We start from the raw sequence: 26,347 nt of genomic DNA on the forward strand, positions 1-26,347 counted from the left end.
AAACTGATTGATCTCAGTTCAGGAGACTCTGTGCTGTCAGTGCAGTCATGTGACAAAACAACATGGTGTTGACCACAGTGGAGTTTGTTTTTGGGAGAAACGGCATGATGCTGGCTATTACTTTGAATCAAAATATGTTATGCTAGTTTCTGATGTTTGTATTTAACGTCTCAAAAAAAAAAAAAAAAACTCTTTGAAACAATTGTAACAAATCAGACTTTCGATAGCTGGGTAGAATTTAACATTTCACAAAGTAGACCCACATATGTTGCCATCACTTTTTAGAAAACTATTAGATCTAGAATTTGTTTTTGCATGTTTATTAGGTGCTACTAGATTCAAATCAAAAAGGGAAATGGAAAATGCACAATGGTCTCAGGAGGTTAAGGCCATTAAGATTTTTGTTTTATTTCACGTCACATTTTACCCCAATTCTCATTAACACATAGTGAAAAAAAGATATTCTCATTATAAATGATGAATGATATATCATTCATATTGTAAAATATTTTATACATCACAGTAGTACTACCTTTGTACTGACTTTAATTTAAGCAGATTTTAATAATAATAAAAAAATATTGTAATAAATAATTTTTTTTTTTACTGTAAAACAAACAAAAAACACAGTGTTACTGTAATGAGAGTCATCATTGAAAATAATGGGAATAGCACAAATTAAATCTCCTGATGTGTTACAGTATTACAAATTAGGAGGTAAAATATGTCCTGAAAATAATGTCACAATGCAAAAATGTTAATGGTTCTAAATGTAGGCTTAATTTTGTTTATTCAAAATAAAATGTCCTATTTTTTTAAAAGTTGATTCAGAGTTAAAGATGACCAGGACAATATTTATTAACTCTTATATACAATTCTTAACTGGTTTTGTGAAAATCACCCCAGTGCTTTTTCCATCATATACATCATGGAGCTATGACAGAATAAAATGAATACTTGATTAGGTTCTTGGCATTTGCCGCTAAGAAGCCCCAAAGGATATGGAAAACAGTTTAATGTTAAAAACAGAAGTTAGATTGAAACCTGGCATGGGTGTGGTACAGTAAAACAACTGTTTGTCACATTGGTTGTGCCCTCTTTCTCGTTTTAGAAAGCAAATACCCAAGGGTTTTGGGGTTTGTTTGCCTTTGGGTCACTGAGAGTTTAACATCCTAACAAAAATATAAAAGACTCCACTCATTATGGTTGCATTGGTAACACTGCCCTAGTATACAGTTTTAAAGGGCTTTATATCTGGATATCATCCTGCATATCGCTGTTATTTTGGACAAGTTTACTGTTAGCTACACTCCAGCTGTTTTTGCTTGGAAAGGTGCTAGGTATTGACTGAGATATAGAAACTCTGTAATGTACACTCCCTGACCTTCCTCCAACTTCCCCTACCAAGTGCTTTTGTTTGATATTTTTATATAGTTTGTTGCTTGTGGTTACCTAAGGCAGCCTGTGGTATGTGTTGATAATGTTTGAGTATAGTATGCACTCATTCTCAGTGATATGACTAACAGCTCACAACAGCTCACGTAATCTCTGACAGCAAAACAGACTGTCAATGAGTTTGTATTACCTTAAAAGACTTAATTTTTATATTTGTATGGACACAGACATGGAAAATGAATGCAATGCCATTCTTTTTTTTTTTACCATGGATCTTAAATTGTGTGGCTAAGATGTCAGACTGTCAGTACAGTATTTAGTATCAGATTTGAGGTTTGCACTGGCATTATAATTGTAACCAGGTTTATTGTATATGGTGTCTGGTCTAGAGAGCCACTCCTCCTATCTACTTCAGGGGTCTTATTACTGTCCTGTCCTGTATTATTCATGTGCACAGATCTGAGAAGCACCACCAGGAGACTGGAGGCCAGGGGCGAGAGTCAGCCCACCTCCAAGTGAGCACATTACACATAGTTGTGAAGACGTTTTACATAATAGCAGGGCATGTTGCTAGCATTGCAGTGGAATCTGAGAGACTCATGGGGAATTCAGATGCTGGTGTTGAACTAGCATGAGGTTTTAAACTTGTTTACAAGAAAACAGCACCTGAAATGACACATCTTATTATGAGCCATCATTATAAGATCTGTGTAGAATTTCATTAGTCACATAGTGGCACAATGCATTTTAACGTTAACGAATATTGTGTTTGTATGTGTGGCAAAAAAGAATATTTTTTATAGATTGAAATGTTTATGCAGGCACGATATTGATCAACTTTCAATTTTTAGAAGAAAATATGAGCGATGCTCTCCGCCACAATGCTAGGGTGTTGTCGATGGTTGTCAGGGAGTTGTTATGTAGTTGCTAGGGTTTTCTAGGCAGTTTCTAAGGCATTTCCATGGGATTGCTAGGGTGTTGTGGGTGGTTGCCACAGTGTTGCTGTGTGATTGCTAGGATTTTCTGGGTGGTTTTTAGGGCATTTCTTGGTGGTTGCTAGGGTGTTGTGGGTGGTTGCAATGGCATTGCTGTATGATTGCTAGGGTGTTCTGGGTGTTCTTTAAGGAAGTTTCTAGGAGTTTGCTAGGGTGTTGTGGGTGGTTGCCAGGCCGTTGCTGCTATACAGTTGCTATGTTTTCTGTGCAATTTCTAGGGCATTTCTATGTGTTTGCTAGGGTTTTGTAGGTAGTTACTAGGGTGTTGTTACTGTATACTGTTGCTAGGGTTTTATGGAGTGGTTTTAGGGCTTTTCTATGTGGTTGCTAGGGAGTTATGGGTGGTTTCCAGGGTGTTGCTCTGTGATTGCTAGGGTTTTCTGAGTGTTTTTTAGGGTCTTTTTTGGTGGTTGCTTTAGTGTTGTGGGTGGTTGCCAGTGTGTTGCTCTGCATTTTCTAGGTTTTTCTGGGCTATTTCTATGGTGTCTCTAGGTGTTTGCTAGGGTGCTGTGGGTAGTTACCAGGGCGTTGCTATGGTATTCAGTAGCTAGAGTTTTATGGAGTGGTATTAGGATGCTTCTAGGTTGTGCTAAGGTGTTGAGTAGTTGCAAGGCCATTGATATATGGTTGCTATGGGTTTCTGAGCAGTTTCTATGGTATTTCTAGGTGTTTGCTAGTGTGATGTGGGTAGTTACCAGAATGTTCCTACAGTATACAGTTGCTAGGGTTTTATGGAGTGGTTTTAGGGCATTTCGAATTGGTTGCCAGGGTATTGTGTGTAGTTGCCAGGGCATTGATATACAGTTACTAGGGATTTCCAGAACATTTTTAGGGCGTTTCAAGACAAATGTAGCACATATGGTGTCTAGAAGGTTATGCACTTAAGTTTGTAGTAATAAAATACTTATGGTCAGGGGTTTAAATTGCCATAGTAACTCAAATAAATATTTGAAAAGATGAAGCAATCACAAAAAAAAAAAAAAAAAAGGTTTCCTGTAAACTTAACATCTGTGGGTGGATCTATTTTGGTTCCTCTATTTAGAGCATTTTTTCACCTCATGAGTTATATGACTGTGACTGTGTGAGCTGGCCCCTCCGTTAATGAGATTGTAGTGGTCTATTCCACAGAGCTTTGATCAGGAGCACACCAAAATTAATGAGAAAGAAAAGCTTGGCTTAAATCAAACTTATGCTGCCTAATTATTTCAGCCTGTCTTTATGTGTAAAGCACTTGCCATTTTACATGACAAACACATTTAAACACACATCAAATTGTGCTTTTTAAAGTCACATTAAATGCACCTTAAATGAACTTTCCTGAGCATACATATTGGTTATATAATGAGTGCATGGATTAGAAGCCAAAATATAAAACTATATAGAATTTTCATGTGATTCGACATTGGCAGATTCAGATCTCACACCTTATGCTTGCTGTCTGTGATATAGCTTGCCAATTTATCTCTTTAATCACTAGGGATTGGTTTACTCGAAGATCATTCTGCCTGACCTCCACTCAACATAACACACTTAGCATATTTACCACACATCTCCATTATTCTGACACTCACACAGGAGATTATGAAATCATCCTGTTGATGAAACTTGGCCTGAATGGTGTGGGCTCCCACACATCCTCACACACTCACATTGGTGCAGTCAGTAGAAGAGTCCATTGCCTTTCGCCTCTCTACTCAGGCTCAATCTGACAGTGGGGTTTACAGTTGCCCGGGGGAAAGAGAATCTCAGCATTAATTCAATTTTACTGTAAAGTTAATGCTTAGATGCAAAGCAAGCGAAGAGAGGAAGGGATGGCCTTTTCCGACATCACAGAGGCTGACCTAAATGAATTGATGCGTGAGGAGGCAGAAGACGTCTTTGATTATGGTAGGGTCATGCTGAAATCATGTGGGGAGTTTAGGCCATGGGTATGGGTGTGCTTGAATGAGTGAACGCTGTGGAGAGTATCTGCGCTACAGGTTTGGAGAAAATGGTTGTGATAATAATACTGTATGAATTGAAGACAGTTCCTTAAGTAAAATTTCGGTCATCGTTTACTCAATCTTCATGTTGTTCCAAACCAGTATGTCTTTCTTTCTCTCGTAGAACACAAAAGGAGATTTTATGCAGGATGTTAGCCTCAGTCACCATTCACTTCAACATTCAATGTGTTTTTTTTCTCATACAATGAAAGTGAACTGTGACTGAGACCAAACATTCTGAATGTTGCATGGGTTTGGAACAATTTTGTGTGAACAAACCCTGAGTTTAATATTTTGCTCAGAATTAAAAACTATTTCAAATGAAATATGATATATGTGTCTCTTAACTCATCATAATACATAGTGTATTTAGTGGGCATTCTACAGGAGTAGATCTGTTTGATAATGCTGTTACATTATGATTTGAGCATGTCACTGTACAGCTGTGCCAGTAAAACTGATCTAACGCAGCTGTTTGTTATTTTAAGAACTAGTACATGAGCAAACATGTTCTAAGTGAGAGTGATATCTTCTGTTTGATTTGTCAAGTGCTGCATCTGCCAAGGCAGAGGAACAGAATGATGTTCGGTGTAATGGAGGGCAGCAAGTTCCTGTTTTTGAAACAACATTGATGTAACAACTTTATGTATACTGTAAACATTATTATTTACATTTATGGTTGTGTCTAAGTGCTGTAATATAAAAACCAATGAGAAGCACAAACTGTATGCACTATGATAATATTAAATGCTTAAAGCTCCTTCTCAGGAATAAATATGGTGTGAAAAATTGTCTAATTAGAACAGTTTTATTATTCCCATTTAGATTTTATTAGCTTATTCAGTGTACAGCTTTATATTCACATCATGCAGTGAAAGTGAACTTGTTACCTCATTGAACACATCACATAAACATCAATTAACTGGCAAAGTTGCCCTTTTAAAGCTACAGTTTCCATTCTGATAGATGTCCAGTGCTCTGTATATGATATGTTGTGATTTTTGTCCACTAAGGCACTGAATGTTCAGATTTATTTGCTGTTGCTGCAAAAGCGCTGTTGCCTCACCAGTTTGGACAAGGAGAGAGTAGGAAGGAATGTGTGTCGCTCTGCATGTCAATGGAGAGAGAAAAAATAATCTGAAAGTTATTTATTTAATTCAATCTCTGACTATAAATTATGAGGGAGGTGTTTGTCTTTTGCTTGGATGGCTTAGAATGCATAAATGAGTTTATCTGGATTGAGAGGCAATGTGTTGCTATGTACCTATTTATAGACTGTGATTGTGTAAAGGTGTTGGAGATTACCCATCTCTTTCACATGTTGAATAGGCATAGGTGGAGCATGACATGGATGGATGGATGGATTGATAAACTGCTTCTTTCATTACCTATATCCCAATACACCAAATTTCAGCCTAACTTTGTAAATATATTATACTATCAAAACCAGTGGCGGGCTGTGCTTTTAAAGTCTAGGCCTTTTTTGTGATCCATGCCAGTAAGAAAACACAGTTTCACAATGAATAAGACTTTGGGCATCATACATTATGTCGCAGCTAACTAGTAATACCAATTGACATTTTAAAAAACCATCCACGCACAAAAGCCAGAACTTGAAACAACACTTAATGCTCAAGGAAGCCTAATTTTAACTGCAGCATGAATGTTTTGTGAAATGAACGTCTCCCGAACAAACGTTCAAAAATCATAATTTTTCATATGAATCTACCAATGAGGTCTATAATACCTGGAAAATCGATCTAATAATATTTGCGATTTAAATGTTGCTTGCAATACATTTTGTTTCGTCAGGGTACATGGTTGCGTTCCATTCAAGTTGGATACTGTATGGGATATTTATATTTGATATCGCCCACCATAAACGCATTGCATTCACCAATATTCAGAACTGCAATGCTCCCGTTAGCTTAGCAGGGGTTTCACTCTCATTAGAGAAGTCACCTAGCAACCCAACTCATAAACAATGCTGTAGCGCTAGAATTTGTGCTACAGGTGTACGGATATCAAAAGAGATTATAATGTTTTTGTAACGTAGTTCAATGGAAAGGAGAAGGCCAGAACCGGCTTAACTATATAAATAATATTTTAATAATAAACTTAAACAAAAGATGACAACAACAAACACATGACGGAAATGTCCGTAAATGATCTCTCTCTCGTCGCACCACCGACTGCCATCAGCCTTTATGCCTCTCGGAGGCTTATTTAGCCTGATAAGGGACCGGGTGTGTATAATCCCAACCCGGCCCCGCCATCCACCCTGCCACAGTTTTATACACCTGTTTCTACAGGCGTTTGTTAAACAAGCTTTAATATCATTTAATATGGAAATTAACACATTTATCAATATTACTTAATAAAGTGAATGTTTATCATTTACAGATTTGTATATCTCCCATGTTTGTGTGACATCATGCCCCTGCAGTTGAGAATTTCTGCACAAACCTAAAAGTTGTAATTCTGACTTCAAGATGTATTACATTGCACTTTTCCTAGTAAGAAGTTGAAACATCAGACTTTCCGAGTTGAATGAACTTTTCAAAACTTGATCCGACACTGAATGCTCAAGCAGAAAAATTTACACTTCGAAAACTCCTGATGCTGCTGTAACAATACAAAAAGCACTTACCAATTTGCTTGAAGTGAAAATCAGTCCTCCTTTCCTGATTAAGAAATTAAGCATTCACACGGTCATGCAGAACATCTCGTGTTTTTAATTTCTCTTTCTCAGTGGTGATGTGGCAGTGACAGCCGACTTCTCAACAAGATCTCATGCTCTTCGCTTTCAAATTACATCATTTAAAGCGTGATTGCGTCACAAAAGGCCAGCTCGAGGGCCTCCACCGGGACATTTCCTAAAGGTCACACCCACCAAGAACAAATAAATCAATCTGCTTGGCTGATGAATCTGACAATCTGACTTTAGTTGCTCATTCATTTGCACTGTTGAGGGATTCTGTGGAAATTCTGAAGGCCTGAGGGGTGGAGCTCAAACTCACACACTGCTTCTGGCATGCAATTTGTGAAACAGTTGTCACACTTTGCTTGTAAGCATCAAGGAATAAATTCTGACTGGATAAACTTTTCGTTTTTGTCTATTTTTTTGTAGATTAATTAAGAGTGGAAAGTGATTAAAAATACATACAAAAAAGTTAATTGAGAATGAAAGGATGAAAAATATTTATTTATTTGGCATGTTAGGCCAGCAGAGAAGGCTTTGCTGGCCCTGAGAATTCGCCACTGATCAAAACACTGTATCATGCTCTACAGCTACATGCCCCAGCACCAAGGGAGAGTACTCTGCCATATACCTGATCTGTTAAGCTAAATATCACTCAACAAAATAATTCTTTACTTTTAATTTAATAAACACAATTACATACCATATTTTATACATTAAATGACAAAAAGTAAGTGGACGTCCCCTTTTAATAAACAGGTTTGGCTACATTTCCAACTTTGATGCAAGAGTTATTGGAGGTCCTTTTCTGTTACAGTATTATAGGGACACTATGCACAAAGCAAAGTCCGTTAAGAAATGATTTACTGAGTCTGATGAGGCAGAACTTGACTGTCCTGCACAAAGCCAAGACCTGAAACCCATTAGCCACGTTTCCGTTATCGGGCCAAAATAGAATGTGCTAGTGCATGCCAAGGGCACTTCTTGGGCTTCACATGCCTTTTTGGGGCTTCCTCTGGATCAACGGGCAAGAGCACTGGTCCGTCAATTACCCGTGGGCCAAAGAAGGCAAACTGGGGATTGAGGCAAAGTCAGCGTCAAAGGCGAAGTTTAGCTAGGTCAGATCAGAGGGTCAGCTCCAAGATACTTATTTCCCAATCTTTCATATCTAGCTACCAGCATACCTCAGCAGATCAATGGAGAATGGAGAATCATTAGTACTGGTGAGCAGATCAAATCAGGGCTCTTCTAAATATTTGGGCTGATGAAATTGTGCAATGTCAGATCGATGGCGTCTGCTGAAAGGAATACCTGATATGAGTATATTGTCGCTGGACTTTCCAAGTTATGTATACAGTGCACAACATAAAAAAAAGTTGCGGTCACAGTATGATGCAGATTGATTTTGGTCTCACAGCTCAAAACCCAAGAATATTTGTCCCAGATGACCAGTTGATAGCCCTGGCTCATACTGGCCCAATAGTGGAAAAGCAGCTAATGAACACCTGTGAATTGGAATGAGGACTTTGAGCCATTTGAAGTGTCAGACTCCATGACCCAAGTGTCAGATTCCATCACCCAACATGTGCCTCACTGATACTCTTGTATCTGAATGGCAGCAAAATGTTAGAGCCATGTTCCTACATCTAATGGAAAACCTTCCCAGAAGAGTTGAAGCTGTAGGGGAGAATCAATTCATTATTAATGCCAAAAGTTTTGAAATTAAATGCTTAGCAAGCACATATGGGAGTGATGTTAGGGTGTCCACAAACTTTTGGCTTTTTTATGTTTTAAGTGTATTTATCACAACATCATAGGAAACCTTCGGTTTTATATTTAGAAAGTGCATGGGTTATTTTTTCATCAATAAATGCAATTAGATTTGGTAATATAACCAATGCTATATTGATTTTGCAGTATTGCTTGTTAATGTTCTCCTTAATTGGCTGCATATAAAGCATAAGTTTGACAACTTGTATTTGGATTTGGCATTTAACACTTACTGTATTTTAATTTAAAGACCTTTGTAGATCTTTTTGAAATGCTGAGAGCAGCCGAGTCTCCAAGTGACATTGTGACAGAAAGCTGATGCATTTCTAAGAACAGCATTTGAGCTGGGATTTTGTGATGTTTTCTGTCAATCAAATCCAGTCACGTGCAAAAAAACAGTGTTGGATTTCAAAAAACCATTTGTGCACCACTGATCCACTTGTATCACACACAGGCTGGGGAAACTATATCCTCTCAGGGTCTTCAACCAAGCACACCATGGTGGCATCTGATTGCAAAGCTGCGCTGCATCATGTATTAATCCATGCAGAATGGTGCTTCCGGTAGGACTGATTTACGGGTGTAGTCTGGTTTAACAGTGCCATTGAGATGTTATCAGCAGGCCTGCAGATCAGAGCTGGCACAATGATATGATGCATTTTCTCAATACTACACAATGCATTCAGTCTTCACGCTGCACTAAATGACCAAGGTCAGCAATTAATAACTATGATGTCAGTGGCTATGTCAGCAGAACAGGACATTTGCAGTAGTGACGTAAAGTAGCACTGATAATTTCATACAGCTTTTTGATTCACCACACCAGCTAGAGTCTGTCAGAACATTAAGTTGAAAGTTTTACCACCATTTATAAAATGGATACTTCATAGTTTTACAATATGTGTATATGACAATATGTGTGTTAACATGATTAAGTTTGATAAAATTGCTTACTAACCTTTTCTGTGAAAAGTGATTGCCAATGTTATCACTTTGTTTCCATGACGACCTAACATGTAAACCCTATTATTCTGGAAAACGTAATCGGTTACCTAACGTAACCTCGGTTCTCTCTAGATGAGGGAACGAGTATTGCGTAAGCTAGCTTACGCTACGGGAAAGATTCATCTTTTCTGAGATATTGAAGCCAAAAAATTATCCTTAATTTTGTATCATTTGTCAACGCAGTGCAGCAACTGCAGACCTTGAGCGGGCTAGCTAGCGAGCTCATTGGTTGCTCTGCGGCAACTGCTGCAGCCTATAGACGAACTTGGGCGAACTCGCGTCCAATGAGAGGCGTCCGCGCGCTTACTGCATCAAAGCCCGCCAAAATGGGCGTGGCTAGAGTGCATATAAGTGTAGTTCATAGGCTGGAACCCGGGGGAGCCCTTGTGAGTGGGGAAATAATATTTGGCCGGCAAGAGTGCGGGCCAGTGTGTGTGTAATACATAAGCACATAGTGGGAAGGGAACGACAGAGCGGCGGTGCCGGTCTGTGTGGAATGAGTCCCATCAGTGCACCAGGGGAGCTGTAGCGTATTAAACCGCTAGTAGTTTTGCCTGCAGGGCGGGCACTTCCAGATTGTAAAATCTGACAAAGGTGGAAGGGGAAGCCCAGCCCGCTGCCACACATATGTCGTGAATGGAAATCCCGCTGGACCATGCCCACGATGAGGCCATGCCTCTAGTGGAGTGAGCCCTAATGCCCAACGGGCATGGCAGGTCTTTTGACACGTATGCGGCAGCAATAGCGTCCACTATCCATCTAGACAGTGTCTGTTTCGAGGCGGCGAGACCTTTGGTGCGCCCTCCAAACAAAACGAAAAGCTGCTCAGAGCGTCTGAAAGAGGCGGAGCACGCAGTATACAATCTCAGTGCTCTGACTGGGCAAAGGAGATTGGCGTCACGTTCGCTATCGGATGCTGGCAGCGCCGATAGGGAAATGACCTGTGCTCTGAAAGGAGTACCGATCACCTTGGGAACATAGCCGTGTCTAGGCTTTAAAATGACCTTGGAGTCACTTGGTCCAAACTCAAGACAAGCAGCGTTGACAGACAGCGCGTGAAGGTCTCCCACACGTTTGACTGATGACAGGGCAGTCAGAAAAACGGTTTTGAGTGAAAGGTATTTCAAATCCACGGATTGAAGCGGTTCGAAAGGGGGCTTTCATAGTTTCGAGAACTATAGAAAGATCCCAGATAGGAACCGATGGGGGCGCGGGGTTCATCCTTCTAGCTCCCTTGAGGAAGCGGATGACCAGCTCGTTTTTCCCAGTGACTGGCCGTGCAGGGGTTCAGCTGAACGCCGCGACTGCCGCCACATACACTTTGAGCGTGGATGGGGATCTGCCCTTATCCAGCAGCTCTTGTAAAAACACGAGCAGCGACGACACCCCACATGTCCGTGGGTCCAGGTCTCTGTCGGTGCACTATTTTGAAAACACAGACCATTTTGACGCATAGAGTCTTCTCGTGGTAGGGGCTCTAGCGTGTATGATGGTGTTTATTACCCTTTTGGCAGAGCGACGGGTAGTCGTTGATCACCCACGTGCAGCGCCCAGCTCTGAGTGGGGATGCTAGATCATGCCGCGAGCTTGAGAGAGGAGATCTGCTCTCACTGGGATGGGCCACGCGCTGTCAGTGACAGCTGCGTAAGCTCCGGGAACCATGTCTGATTCTCCCAACGCGGGGCTATGAGGAGCACCGAGTGACGCGTTTCCTGATCCTCTGCATTACCTGTGGCAATAGCGAGACGGGAGGGAAGGCGAAAGCGGGCGGTTGGGCCAGTCCTGGGCCAGCGCGTCCTCGCTCGAGAAAAATATTGGGCAGTGAGAGTTCTCTTCTGACGCAAAGAGGTCTATCTCTGCTCTGCCGAATATGCGCCATAACTTCTGGACTGTTTGAGCGTGCAGGGACCATTCCCCTGGAGGAATATTGTCTCTGGACAGTCTGTCTGGGCCGTCGTTCAGGTGGCCTGGCACGTGCGTCGCCCTCAGCGAGCGCAGGTGGCACTGGGACCAACTCAGTATGCGTTTCGTCAGATGGAAGAGGTTCCTGGATCTGACACCGCCCTGACGGTTTAGGTAGGATACCACAGATCTGTTGTCCGAACGGACCAGGACGTGGTGACCCTGAATGACCGGGAGAAAGCGCACTAGCGCGTACTCGACCGCTATCATTTCCAGACAATTTATGTGAAGGAGCTTTTCCTGAACTGACCATAGGCCAAAAACCGGAGAGCCCTCGCAGACCGCGCTCCAACCCGTGTTGGACGCGTCTGTCGAGATTACTTTTCGGCGAGATACAGCTCCCATCGTCACTCCCCGCTGATACCATTCGGCCACTGTCCAGGGCTGCAGAGTTGAAATACAGGTCTGAGTCACCTTGATCGGCTGGCAGCCTGTGGCCCAAGCCTGGCGAGACGCGCGGGTGTTTAGCCAATGCTGAAGCGGGCGCATGCGCAGTAAACCCAGCTGAAGTACTGCTGCGGCTGAGGCCATGTAACCTAGCACTCTCTGAAATTTTTTCAGAGGCGTGAGGCTGTTCATCTGAAAGGACGCGGCTAGTCGCTGAACACGGCGCGCGCGCTGTGTAGATAAGCAAGCCGTCATAGCCACGGAGTCTAGTTCTATTCCAAGGAAGGAAATTGTCTGACTGGGCTGTAGTGAGCTCTTGGTCCAATTGACTGCAAGACCCAAACTGTTCAGATGGCTGAGGAGTACTGTTCTGTGAGACAGAAGCTCCGTATGTGACTGTGCCATAATCAGCCAGTCGTCCAAATAGTTCAGAATTCGCAATCGACTTCCCGATTGAGGTGAATGGGGAAAGAGTCACATCTGTTAAGTGATGCGCGAGCATAGTCACGGGCACGGGACTTACATACAGAGAAGTGTTTGTTGGCCGTGTGACAGAGCGGGCAGAGAATGGGCGCGCGTACGTATTCGTGAGCGCGTTTATTGACTCTAACACTCGAGCGGTTTGTGTCCGCTTTATGTGAGTGGGCTCTGATCGGGACACGGGAAGTGTAATGCTTGTGTGTAGAGGTGAACACTGGATTGTGGGCACATTTTCTACACATAAGGCATGTTTGCTCTTTACAAGATTTCTTTGGGTCGCCGTGAAAACGGCGTTTGAGTGCAGGCAAGCGGGCAGTATCACCGGCTTGTTGGCTGCTGAATCCACCACTGTAGTAGCCTGAGAGAGGGGGACTGACAGGGGCGAAGCTTTGACGGTGGTCCGGCCGCGGTGGGACTGAGCCGTCGTTTTTTTCAACAAGGCTAGGAGGACTTCGGTTGCTCAGGTTTCAGCTCATCCTTAGACCGAGGCCCGCGGGGGGCGGCGGTCTGCGGCAGCTGTCTGAGCGCGATCGAGGGCGGCCGCCCTGTTGACGCTGAGAAGTCTGACTTTGTTGAGCTGGGCGCTGTGAAGAGGCTCGTGCAGGAGGCTGGTCACGTGGGCGGCCTGCAGAGGAGCTAGCGCGACGCGGCAGGAAGAGGTTCATGGCTTGGGTGGCTTTCTGGACTTCTGAAAAGTGGTCAACAATGCCACTCACCGCGGAGCCGAAGAGACCGGTCGGAGAGAGCGGTGCGTTGAGGAACGTGGAGCGCTCTGCTTCTCCCATGTCGGCTAGCGTTAGCCACAGGTGTCTCTCGGTCACAGTCAGCGAGGCCATGCACTTCCCTAGAGCTTGGGCTGCAGCTTTGGTGGCGCAAAGGGCGAGGTCCGTCGCGCTTCTTAGATCCTGGCCGAGAAACGCGCGTTCCACGACTTTGCAAGCTCAGTGTGGAGTTCCGGCAGGAAGGGAGCGGCCCGGGCCACGGGTGTTGCGTGACAACGGCTCTGAAGAAAGCAGCCGTCGAGTCTGTTGGGAGCCTGCTCAGGGGGTGCGGCTCTTCTTCGAGCGCTGTCCAAGCTTGCTAGATGCCCCTCGAACGGCGACGCGGCTTCCAGTTCAGAGATGCGAAGAGCTTCGCTGAAGAGATGAAAATCAGGGTTCCAGCCTACGAACTACGCTTATATGCACTCTAGCCACGCCCATTTTGGCAGGCTTTGATGCAGTAAGCGCGTGGACGCCTCTCATTGGACGCGAGTTCGCCCAAGTTCGTCTATAGGCTGCAGCAGTTGCCGCAGAGCAACCAATGAGCTCGCTAGCTAGCCCGCTCAAGGTCTGCAGTTGCTGCACTGCGTTGACAAATGATACAAAATTAAGGATAATTTTTTGGCTTCAATATCTCAGAACAGATTAATCTTTCCCGTAGTGTAAGCTAGTTTACGCAATACGAGAGAACCTCTCGTAAGAGAACAACAATTTAACCAATTTTTTTATAAAGTGCTTTTATAAAATGATAAACTTCACATAAAAAAAAAATCCCAATTCACTTCTATTGTAAGTACTTCACAGTAACCTCGATATGAGGGACAAGTCTAAATAATTTTTTGTGGTAATCAACATTATGCCACAAATGCTGTCGACTGAGCTTAACTTGTTTTGAACCCGGAAAAATCCTTTAATGCGCCAAGTCTACATACAATGTCCCCAAAACACAAGCACACTTTTCAAGCAAAAAATTTCGCAATATAAGTTTGATCCCAGATGTGTATGACTTTCTTTATTTTAATGAACACAAATAAAGGTATTTAGAAGACTATCTCTGCTCTTTTGGTCCTTTCAATGCAAGTGAATGGTGGCCAGGAATCATAGGTCTAGAAAGCAGATAAAAGCATTATAACACTAATCCATCAGACTCCAGTGGTTAAATCAATGTCTTCAGAAATTATATGATAAGTATTTGCGAGAAATAGATGAATATTCAAGTCCTTTTTTACTATAAATCTCCAATTTCACTTATCATTCTTCTTCTTTTGTTTTTGGCGATTCACATTTTTCATGCATATAGCCACCTACTGGACAGAGAGTAGAATTTAAAGTAAATAAAAGCACTTAAATGTTGATCTGTTTCTCACCCACCCCTATCATATCGATTCTTAAGAAATGGATTTAAGTCATATAGATTACTTTTTTGCTGCCTTTATGTGCATTTTGGAGCTTCAACATTTTGGTCACCATTCACTTGCATTGTGAGGACCTACAGTATTGAAATATTCTTCTAAAATCATAATTTGTGTTCAGCAGAAGAAAGAAAGTGGCATGAGGGTGAGTACATGATGAGATAATTTTTTTTTTGGTGCTGAACTATCCCTTTAAGGGGAACTGACTTTATACATATGAATGCACATGTAGATTGGAGGCTGTTCAGTGATTTAGTGCATGTTTAGTTTGTAGATGGGGGTTGTACATAGTAGTATGTGATGCTCAAGGCAAATGTGTCAGAAGGTGCCAGTCATGACTTGGTCAAAGTGACTCAGGACTCAAGCCCTGGGGTGCCCAGAACACACTGCTATGCCTCAGGGTGGGAAGAGAAAAACAGATGAGAGAACATGGAATTGTTGTTCTCTTTTTTTCAGTTCTGCTACAGAACATGTTCAGTCAGTGTAGAGATTTTTAAAGCTCAATGAGAGATTGAGCTGTCATATGCAGAATATTTAATCTGGTTTGTCATTGGGGGCTGTGTATTATGTGTATTTGCGTCTCACCACAACATGACGGAGGCCTCCATTGACCTACTTCAGACGAAACAAGCAGAGCTTTCCTTAAACATTAGGCTACGACTGCACAGTGGGTGAAAACGCACAATGTGGAGAGATGAAACACTGGTGGGGGCCATTGACAGATGAGCAGAGCTGCTTCCTGGTTTGCGCTTAAGCTCTTGGTCTTTATCTTTGGGTGCAATCTGCCAGGATTTTGGAGTCTGAGACAAATTTCCGGAATCATAAAAGATATTTATTTCATCAGTTTGATCCCTTAGCAAGACATGCTCACTGACAGATGACTTTGCAATGAATCTTAGCCTTTGACAAAGTTATGACATTTTTTGTAGCCTGATCTAATGAAAATTACATGACTGTGGTGACATTTTTGTAAAATTATAACACATGGCTCCATACGTGTATTGCAGCAGTTTCGAGGTGAAATGTTCTTTGAGTGGCGCTAAAAGCGAGTTAAATTTTCTTCAAAACAGATGAGGATTTAAAGGGTAGTACTCTACTGGGTTTTAAATATACAAAACTGACTTTTCTACTCTAAACTTTAAACCTAAACCTAACCAATTGTGTCATAAAAAGCAACGTGTGACATAAAAAATATTTTGTGGCGCTTCTATGACACCTCAGCTCATGTTTCGACTCGCATGCTCTTCAGGACACATAACCAGGTTTTATGCATCGCAAGAAATAATCTCCGTGATTCTATAAGACCAGGTATATCATACAGTCTGACTTAAAAGAACGTTGATGTTGCACAATCTGCCTTATATTATACTTAAACTTAAACTGTCACCGAAGTCATATAGTTACAATCTGACAAGCAATAAATGTAAAAGACAGGGAAAAAAATTGCAAACCAGTTTTACAATGAACCCAATCAGAACTGATCCCAGTCTTGCAGTTAACCTGCAGTATTATGCTGATATCGGCTTAGTGAACACCTGCAGGTCGGCAGTCCACAGACAGCTGTGTGGGTTGGTGGTGTGGGCTGCTACCTGCATCATAGCCTGTCATTAAAACCAAAGACAGAAGATTTGCCACAGGGCATGGCAACCTATAATCTAATTCAGACTGACTAACTCTCTTCAAACAATAGTGAAATATGCACACTTTTCCAATGCAACAGTTTCAAAGAGTTTAAAGAAAAATGTACAGGTACCTAACAACTTCGTTTTAGAGCTAGATTTCATTTAGAGCTATATAAAGTGTTTTTTTTACAGAGATCTTTTCTCATTTAATATGTGTGGTCCTTGCCTGTGCAAAACTCGATTATGTGTGTGGTTACCAGGGCATTGCTGCACAGCTAGTGTTCTGAGTGGTTTTATTGCTTGGGTGTTCTGGTGGTTGCTGTGTGGTTGTTTACTGGCCCAAGTTAAAAGAACTGACCCACAAGCCTCTATGATTTTCTGGTTTCTAGTCCTTATCTACATTTATAGGATTTTATGCATTTTGAGCTAGATGAAAATAGGAGATTTGTTCATGTTTAATATTCTGTTGGTTAATATTGGTTAATTGGTATAGGTCCAGCAGATGGAAATTGAGGGTCTGATCACTTAACCTGCCTCTCCTCCATAATATGAAGTACAATACATGTTTGTAGCACAACCCATGCAGGGTGATTTTATTGCTGAAGTTTAACACGTGGGGTTAGGGGTTTGTTCAAATTCCTTACCCTGCGTATGAGCAGTAGAAATACTGTTGTGATGTTTTTCGCCAAGTACATAAATTCAGACCCAAAGTATTTAGACACTTCTGAACACAAAAAACACATTTAAAATGTATGAAAGTTATTGAATTTGAAACCGATTGTCAAACCAAGTGGCATCTGCAAACAAATTATGCTAGACATTCTCTTAGAACTAAGTTTGTGTCTTAGACATTTTGGCAATTTATTTCTGCTTCCGAGGTCATTTATAGATCTAAGAAATCTGTTTCCCTCAAGTCCATAAAATGAAGTCATTATTCTTACTTAACTGAATTGTTGAAAAGTTTACACAAGTAATTTATTGTCTTTCATTCAGATTAAGTTAGTTTCATTGAGCCAACATAATTAATTTAATGTACTGCAGCAGTTTTACCTGAAATCTTAAAATTCTTTAGGATCATCAAACCCAGTGTACTTAAGTATTTATTTAACTATATTGTGTTGATCCATCTCAATTTATTTTATCAGTCATTAATATATTCCAGGTGAACAAGTGTGAAACTGTTGCACTTGCAATTTGATAGCAACTGCTTAGAGCTAAGCAGCACTCGAATCAAACTTTAATCGAAAATGAAAGTCCATACTCAACTTCAGCACAAGCGCCAATCTTCACCATAATGGTAACCTCCAAAACTCCGGCATAACAGACTCTCTTTTTAAATACCATTATAACAGAACAATAATCAGGAATAAATCTCCACCTATTCTCATCTTGCTCAAAAATGCATAAAATAACCCTTCCAAAATGGAAAGCATGTTGGGAAACATAAATCCCCTGCACAGTTTCATCAATGCTACATTAACACCACAAAAAGTATTCATGTAGTCCCAACTTAAATGGATAAAGTAAACTTCCATTTTACAAATTTAAATGGATAGAATGCAATTACATTTTGTCTATTCAAGTTGTGACAAAATGTTCTACAATTGTGTTGCTTTAGTTTATTTTAATTAAGGAAACTGAACAAGCAGCAAAAAGCACTTTTTTTGAGTGCATGGGTGTCTTAGCAGAGTAGACACAGGCATAGTTGATAATTATGGACATGATCCAGTCTTAATAATACATTTTTATGTGTGGCTTTAGTGTCCAATACTTTTTGGGGACACTATACAAATGTAATAGAAATATTTCTGTATTGTTAAACTAATCATTCCATCAAAAGCTTCACACATACTTGTCCTCAGCTGCGCTTGTCCGGCTGCTTTTCGCAACCTCTTGACCTTAGTGGTATGTACTAAGCTATTTCTGTTTGACTCTCATAATGGAAGTGATGGCAAATGCCTGGACATATTTGTTGAACAGAAGTGTACAAACATGTGAATGACTCCTGCTAGGTATACTTGTTTGTAGGCATGAGAAGAAGACAGAATGGAATATCTGGACTTAATGAATATAGACGGACATGAGAGGTCAATGTTTTTCGATAATAGTTATAAACAACAACTGATGGCCAGCTAGGGCTGCAGGCAAAATATTGAATAGGTTTCACCGATGAAGCAACATTTTTTTATTTGGCAATTAGGTTTCCCAAAGACTCATTAGACTTTTGATAAGTATGAGAGCTGTTAAGTAAGAGATGTTTAGTAGCATCTCTGACACAAACTTTGGCAGCAAAAACTACGTTAGGGTTCTTGGGTTCATTTCAATGAATCAGAAACTTTCAATCGATCTAAAACTCTGATTCAACGGTTCATATTCGTTATCATGCAAAACTGCTCCCTCTCTATTGTTTACTTAGTAAAATGTTTTATTAAAGCTGTGTGTAGGCAAATATTGCTGTTTATCATTATGTATCGTTATATTGTTGCATATTTATGAAAATTATTAAACATTCTTCCTTTTCACTGTATTTTACTTCTTCCATTAAACATATTTAAACTATTTGATTACAATGGCTCTTTGGTTGAAAGGATGGTTCCTCAGGTTGAGAAAAAAAAAAAACTAAGCAATTCAAGAGGAAATCTTATATACTTACATAATTGAGATCAAAATGGATGCAAAATGATCAAGATATGTGCATGTCCATTATTAGAGGGCTATTCTAGTCAAGCAGTCTTTCTCTAATCATGGTTGTCTTTGTATGTTGATGTTGTAACATTCCTTTATTGAATATCAAGTCAGCAATTAGTTTGTTAGAACTTGGTGTTTACATTTGTTATTTTGCCTGCTAACCTGTTTAAGAGCAGTCAAGAGTGAATGGAAAGGGCTCTGCTTTGCTCTTTTAAGCCTGAGAACTGTTTGTGCATGGCTCCAATAAATACAGCTTCTCTTTGGGGCCGCTAATAACAGCCATAATTACAGGATGAGCTGAGAGAGGGTGCATGTGGAGGTGTCTGTACTGCACTGTCCAAGCCTGCCTTAATGCATACAGACTGAGAACACTCTGCTTCTAATACACCACATCACCACATGAGTGTTGGACCAAGGTCAGGTTTAACCACAATGAGCTCATTAGAAAGACTGGTCATGACATGATGTAAAGTAGCTTTTGTGGCAACAGTAACTTAATCAGTTGCTCAAAATTGAATGTGTCCTGATTCTGATATGAAGTGCATATAAGGCAAATTTCTATATGTGTGTGTGTGTGTGTGTGTGTGTGTGTGTGGTTTACGAGGACATTTGTTTAGGTTACAAACCGGTAGTTACAAGGGTATTATGCTATAAATGTGGTTTATGAGGACATTTATTGTGTCCCCATTATTTAAATCGTTTTATTTAAATTTCATTTAGGGATATTCAATGCATAAAAAAAAAAAATCATGTATCCATCAGGAACGAAAAGTTGTTTCAGAGGTGGAGCAAGATTTTACATTTTGAAGAGCATTTGTATTGTATATTGCATTGGAATAGCATTCATCAGTCAATCAATCAATCCTCCACATGCATATAAATATGGTAAATAGAGGAAATTTGGATTTCAGGTCAAAATAGTGGTGCATCTATGCCACGTAACTTTATTGAAGATTTCATTATAAGCTATAATCATTTATAATCACTTGTCATTCATGACTTTAAACATTGACATTTGATTGTATAGACTGGTCAGTTGTGGGCAGTTTGCACGGGTTTCTAAAGTGTGCAGGTTTCATGTAGCCCACAGGCACACTGAGCTATTTTTGAGTAGTTCAAAACTCCTGCAGACACAGATTAAGCAGCTTTTGTTACAAAATAGCAGTAAGAATATTCACTGTGACAGCTGTGTACATACCCTGTTAATGCCAGACCCTGATGTGGCACACAACAATGTGTTCAGACAAATTAGCATTGATCCAGTCAGGGGTGAATATTTTATGTAGTTAGCCGACACGTACAGGCCCCGCCCATTATCACAGAGCTGTCTGCTGATTGGTCCGTTGTGGCTTTGTGGGCGCGCTACAAATATGTACGAGTGGACTACATATGATTTGTGATCCGTTGCTGCCGTTCCGGATGGTATTACTCGGGAAAGTCTGTATTGTTGTCATTTAACACTTTCGCTTACTAGTTTTTCTTGTACACTTAATCAATTTCCGAATCGCCAAAAAAGGGGAAAGTGATATTTTGCTTGCATGGATGGAAGTGAACAGCTCAAGTAAATTCACTTGGATTAAGTTTTCTCTCTCTAGTGGTGAGTTCTGTCTGTATATTTGATGCACTTTGCAATACGATGCCTTTAAATCTAGAGATTACAGTTCACTTCAGTGACGTGATGTTTTGCAGGGTGTTGTTTTGGCTGTATATCGTTAAAGGATGTTTAAGAGGTCCTACTTTTGTACAATATTGATTCACTGTTGTGTTTTGGTGCCATTCATGTGATAAACTGATTAATTACTACCCTTTGCAACTTAACACCCGAGTCCAAGATTGTGCAATTCCAATATGACAATGAATGAAACGATATAATGATAAAAAATAGACAATGTTTATATGCATTTGTAATGATCAGTATGAGAAGCACTTATAATCTCTGTAGCTGAACAGTGTTTTAAAAGCGTGTCTTTAACGATTCTCATAATGGTGCCGTGTTGTACACTATTTAAACACCCGCACGCGTGTAAACCAGACAGAGGCTTCAGCGCGCGCTCAAATAGCTGCACTTTTTAGTTCGTGCGGGCGATTAAATGAAACCGATTGTGACATGGGATAAGACAAACTGGCATCAGAATACCAGACTGATATAAGTTTAAACGTGCTATGGTACAACATACATTGGCAGCTATCAATGAAATAATTAATCAGTAACGGCTCAAATGTTGGATTGTCATGATTATTTGCATAAGGTAATAGAAGAGAGACGTTATGATTTGAACTATAAACATCATTCGTGCTCTGTAAATAGTTATATATATATATATATATATATATATATATATATATATATATATATATATATATATATATATATATATAAACTATTTACAGAGCACGAATGATGTTTATAGTTCAAATATATATATACACACTACATAGCCTACAGTGGGATATTTATTTACCCATATATACTACACACACACACACACACACATATACATGTATGCTATATTTGTATGTATATGTGTGTGTGTGTGTGTGTGTATATGGTATATATGGGTAAATAAATATCCCACTGTATGTAGGATATATATACTGTATACACACACATGTTGATGTACCTATCATATATGAGGACTTTCCATATGACATATATGACTGTGTGTATACGTGTACAAACGTATAGATGTCTATCCTCTAAACCTAACACAACCCCTAAACCTAATCATCACAGAAAACTTTCTGCATTTTTACATTTTCACATAAAACATTGTTTAGTATGATTTTTAAGCTATTTGAATTATGGGTGACACTAGAAATGTCCTCATAAATCACATTTATAGCATAATACCTTTGTAATTACTAATTTGTAACTTACAAAGATTGTCCTCAAGTGAATCACAAAAACACGTCTACACACACACACACACACACTCACACATATATACATACAAATATAGCATACATGTATGTGTGAGTGTAGTATATATGGGTAAATATTCTGAAATGATGTATATAAAGGAATTTGAAATATGTATACTGCAGTGGTAGTATCTCAGTTTACACACACACACACACACACACACACATTATGTACATATGGACACAGTCACACACACACATACATACATGTATGTTATATTTGTATGTATATATATGTGTGTGTGTGTGTGTGTGTGTGTGTGTAAATGAATACCCCACTGCAGTATACATATTTCAAATTCCTTGGGCAGTGATTGCATGTGACGTCACAGAGAGCTGAGAGTGGAGCAACATTCCGGAAGTAAAAATCCCATTTATTTTCTCCGTGGAGAAATAGATTTTTAACCATATATACCTTTCAAAACCTTAATTAAGCTATGATGCATGCTTATGTAGAAGCCAACATAAAAAAAAAAAAAAATAGGTATTATTGTGTTTAGTAGACCAATCCCATTGTTGACAAAAATTTCAATGCGTACGCAGTGGTGACAGAAAGTCGGCAGACTGCTGTGTTAGATTTGACAGATTAGACGTTAAAACAAAAGTATGACACAAAACTATCATTAATACACAAATGTTTTTAGCCAAATTACTGAACTACAATACCCATAGTCCTGAGCTTGGACCTGTACTCATGCAGAACTGAGAAATGCCAAACCCGAACTGGATCCGTCTATTATATGCTGGGACCCGGCTGGGAGACACTGACCCGATCAACACCGATTTCATAGCTGATTGCTATTAAGTTAAACAAAGCCTCGTGTCTTGCCTAATGTCACGTTAGTAGCCTTCTCACCTGTGACTGCCCGTGTTGCATATAATCCATCCTACTTGCCAAGAAAGTTGGTAAAACACATCCTGGTTTTCTGTGATTCCTCTCTTGCTGATTGAAACAGCATGGCTAATCCACTCATTATTTCAGCTTCAAAAGTCCACTTGCTGTCACAGTGACGGATGACAAACGATACTTGTTTAGAATCAGCTCTGCAGTTTTTTTGTATCTTGTATAAGATAACTTCGATGAAGTTACAACACACAGTACCATCATCATCAGCGCTGTCTGATCATGGCCAGGTCTTCTCGGATCGACTCGGGTATTACACATAATGTTAAACAGACCTGGGACCTGCCGCAATCCTCCAACTGAACAGTTTGTAAAATTATTAAATATACCACAACTTAGAAGTTCAATCATTTCGAAGGATCACTAGATGGTGACAGTGAGGAGAAATGTGAGAAAAATGAAGAGAAGAAACTATGCTAAGCTAAATAGCTTGGGAGCTAACTGGAGAAAACTGAATTAACAAATGTTTTATTTTACCAATTATGTCCAAAGAAATGGGACATATAATTTGAAGTTCTACTTTGTCATGTTTTTGTAGAATCATACATCAATTGCATTGGAGTTTTAAAAGTTCTTTCAGCCAATAGAATGGATTTGTGATCCAAGGGGGGCATTACTGGGAGTGGGCATGTTGTGTAGTGGGTGTTCCTTGTCGTCACCTGCATTCTGTTTCATTGGTTGCACAGCGTCTAGCTTTTTTTAATGCAATTATTCATGGAAACAGAAATTGTTGCAAAACACTACTTATATGGTTCATTGCAAATGACATAATTAGGTCACACTCCCCACGCACTACTACTTAGGCCTATATAGCTAGCAAAAAAACTAGAAAACAATTTTTACTCCAAATCAATAACTATAATTCAGTAGTCTTATACTATGAAGTTTTTTTATTTGATTATGCCATTCACAATGCTTCATGGGATGAGTTTATACCTCATAAAATAATTTAAGAACACACTCTTGTACTTTTTTCTTTATATATATATTTGTCCTTCAAATCAAAGTTTGCGATGTTGTGATTGATCTTGGATGCTGGTTGGTTTGGTTCTTTTGCCTTTTTCTTTTAGGAAATGTGATGTACTGCATATTACATGACATTTTAACTGTTTTCTGTTTGAAATTTCTGAGCAAAGATTTAGCAGTTGGTGAAGCTACAGTACTTTGAAATTGTAGCATTCCAAGTTAAAAGCAATTCTTATATATCCCATATCTCACTATCTCATTATAGTCAATAGTTGAACTACAGTAAAGCTACTAGGGTTGTGATTCTTTGGGTTGAAAGCAAATTATTATATTCAGGATTCATAGGTTTTTGATGTGATTCAAAATATATTTCTATGCAAATTCAGAATGAATCTATTTAATTCGATGAACAGTGAAATTTGATTCAATTCAATTAACGATTTTCAATGCATTTATGGTATTCTTAAAATACTTCTCCGAATGTGGCTTAAGCAAGAAAAAGAAAGACTTAAGATTGTTTATTGCATCAAAAGTAACATGAAAGAAAACATTGAATAATTTTACATACTTGGAAAACAAGAAATAGTGCAATGTGCTATTAAAACATTTTTAGCATAACAAGAAAAATATTCCATATTCCATAATTCACTATAATTAAAAAAATTCTTGATTTTTAAGATTTTATTAATTTGCATGACTTTTAAAATGTCCTGATATTTTTCAGGTTGTCTATGACCGTGGGGACCCTAAATCAATGAACTAATCCAAATGTTACAACATTTAAGGGTCAGTGTACTTTTGTGACCATTCATTTTTCAAGCCATAAATAAATTTTTTAAACAATGAAAGAAAACAAAAATGGAGCCATTTCCCCCTTTCTCTTTATTCCTTTTTAAATAGAAAATGAAAGTCAACAGAAAATGAGTTTGTATCTGCTTAAACTATTCATCAGTGTTAAAATCAATAAAGAAGAAACAGCATTTTTTGTTTTTCATTTTTGGGTTTAAAAAGTAAAGAATGGACGCAAAAATACACAGATCTTTAAGTAATATCATTTCTTTCAAATCGCATATATAACTAACTTAATATTTATATTTTCTTAAATGTTGTATACTATTTAGCTGAATCACGATTCATCAGATTTTTAGCTGTTTAAATGTATTATTGACCAACACTAACGATCCTCGATACAAAAATCCTATTCCAAGATCGATGCATATGAATCGGCAGGATTAGAAATGGATTCGTCAATGAGTGTGTCGTTATTAAGGATGGGCATTTTGAATAATTTTATTGTCAAGTACTCTTGTACAAAAATCCCATTCAGATAGTCTGACCTTGTCTGACCTGGCCTGAGGAAAGGTATTTTAAGAAAGAGAGGAAGCCTGAAAAAGAGGGGCAAATAAAAGAGACACATATTTTAGAATCTAGTTTAATTGAAGGAGTGAGAAGGATTAAAAGAGCTGCTGAAAGGTCTGAGTTTTATGAAGGCTACTGTTGTTCTGCGGTATGACAGGGGGCAGTGAAAGGCTGCGGCACACGTCACAGCCATAAGACAAGCTAAATCAAATCAGTACGGTCAGCAAGAGGCCATTCTAGTGTCTTGTGTTACTATAAAATCAGTCTCCACTGATCTCTGCTTTTCATTGTCATCTAACTCTCATCCAACAGCACTCATACACTTGATCCTACAACTCCGTATATGGACATATAATTACCTCATACATCTTCAAATGTTCTGGGTTTATATGTGGGCATCCATGATGCTTGTTCATGGGAAGTGCATAGATCATAGAAGTGGAAAGTAAGGTTGTGTAGCCGCATTTGTATTTGCATGAGATACATAATCATGATTTGTACACTGTTGCTTTTATATGGTTTTCTTTTTATTGATATTGCTTCATATCAATAAAAAGAAAATTATTGGACATTCTGATTGGGTTAATACTTCATTTCTACTTAAGCAGCATCCTAACTGAATTGAAACCTATAAGCAAAAACATTATGAAACCTGCCTAATATGCTGTTGGTCCTCCGCATGCTGCCAAAACAGCACCAGCCCGCTGAGGCATGGACTCTACAAGACCTCTGAAGCTGTGCTGTGGTATCTGGCACGAAGACATTAGCAGTAGATCCTTTAAGTCCTGTAAGATGCGAGGTGGATCCGCCATGGATCATTTATTTATTTATTTACCTTTATTTTACCAGGAAATAGTCCCATTGAGATTCAGAATCTCTTTTTCAAGGGAGTCCTGGCCAAGACAGCAGAATAATAGTTCCATATTAAAAAGTACATATACAAACATTAACAAAAACAAGACAACAAAAAAAAGAAAAAAAAAAAAAAAGAATACATTTTGGCAATTTAACATACTCTGAACACAATCACCAGCCG

The 26,347-nt window shown here is 39.4% G+C and overlaps 2 protein-coding genes across 3 annotated transcripts in view; one reads left to right on the forward strand and one right to left on the reverse strand.

The window, feature by feature from the left end:
• LOC127619914 (tumor protein D52-like) overlaps positions 1 to 12,229 on the reverse strand; it is a 206,421-nt gene extending 194,192 nt beyond the window's left edge. The window contains exon 1 of the mRNA XM_052092948.1: positions 12,225 to 12,229. The gene's annotated coding sequence lies outside the window, so the exon portion shown is untranslated. The remainder of the gene's footprint in view (positions 1 to 12,224) is intronic.
• LOC127619901 (rho family-interacting cell polarization regulator 2-like) overlaps positions 4,059 to 26,347 on the forward strand; it is a 93,602-nt gene continuing 71,313 nt past the window's right edge. Inside the window, exon 1 of one of the 2 annotated variants that reach the window (XM_052092931.1) lies at positions 4,059 to 4,277. In XM_052092931.1, the coding sequence (XP_051948891.1) occupies positions 4,175 to 4,277 (103 nt within the window). In that variant the 5' untranslated portion in view covers positions 4,059 to 4,174. Of the gene's footprint in view, positions 4,278 to 20,590; positions 20,758 to 26,347 lie in introns of those variants that run through there. The other variant, XM_052092932.1, reaches the window with a different exon arrangement.

The sequence above is a fragment of the Xyrauchen texanus genome, chromosome 26 (assembly GCF_025860055.1).
Source record: "Xyrauchen texanus isolate HMW12.3.18 chromosome 26, RBS_HiC_50CHRs, whole genome shotgun sequence".
Classification (NCBI taxonomy): Eukaryota; Metazoa; Chordata; class Actinopteri; order Cypriniformes; family Catostomidae; genus Xyrauchen; species Xyrauchen texanus.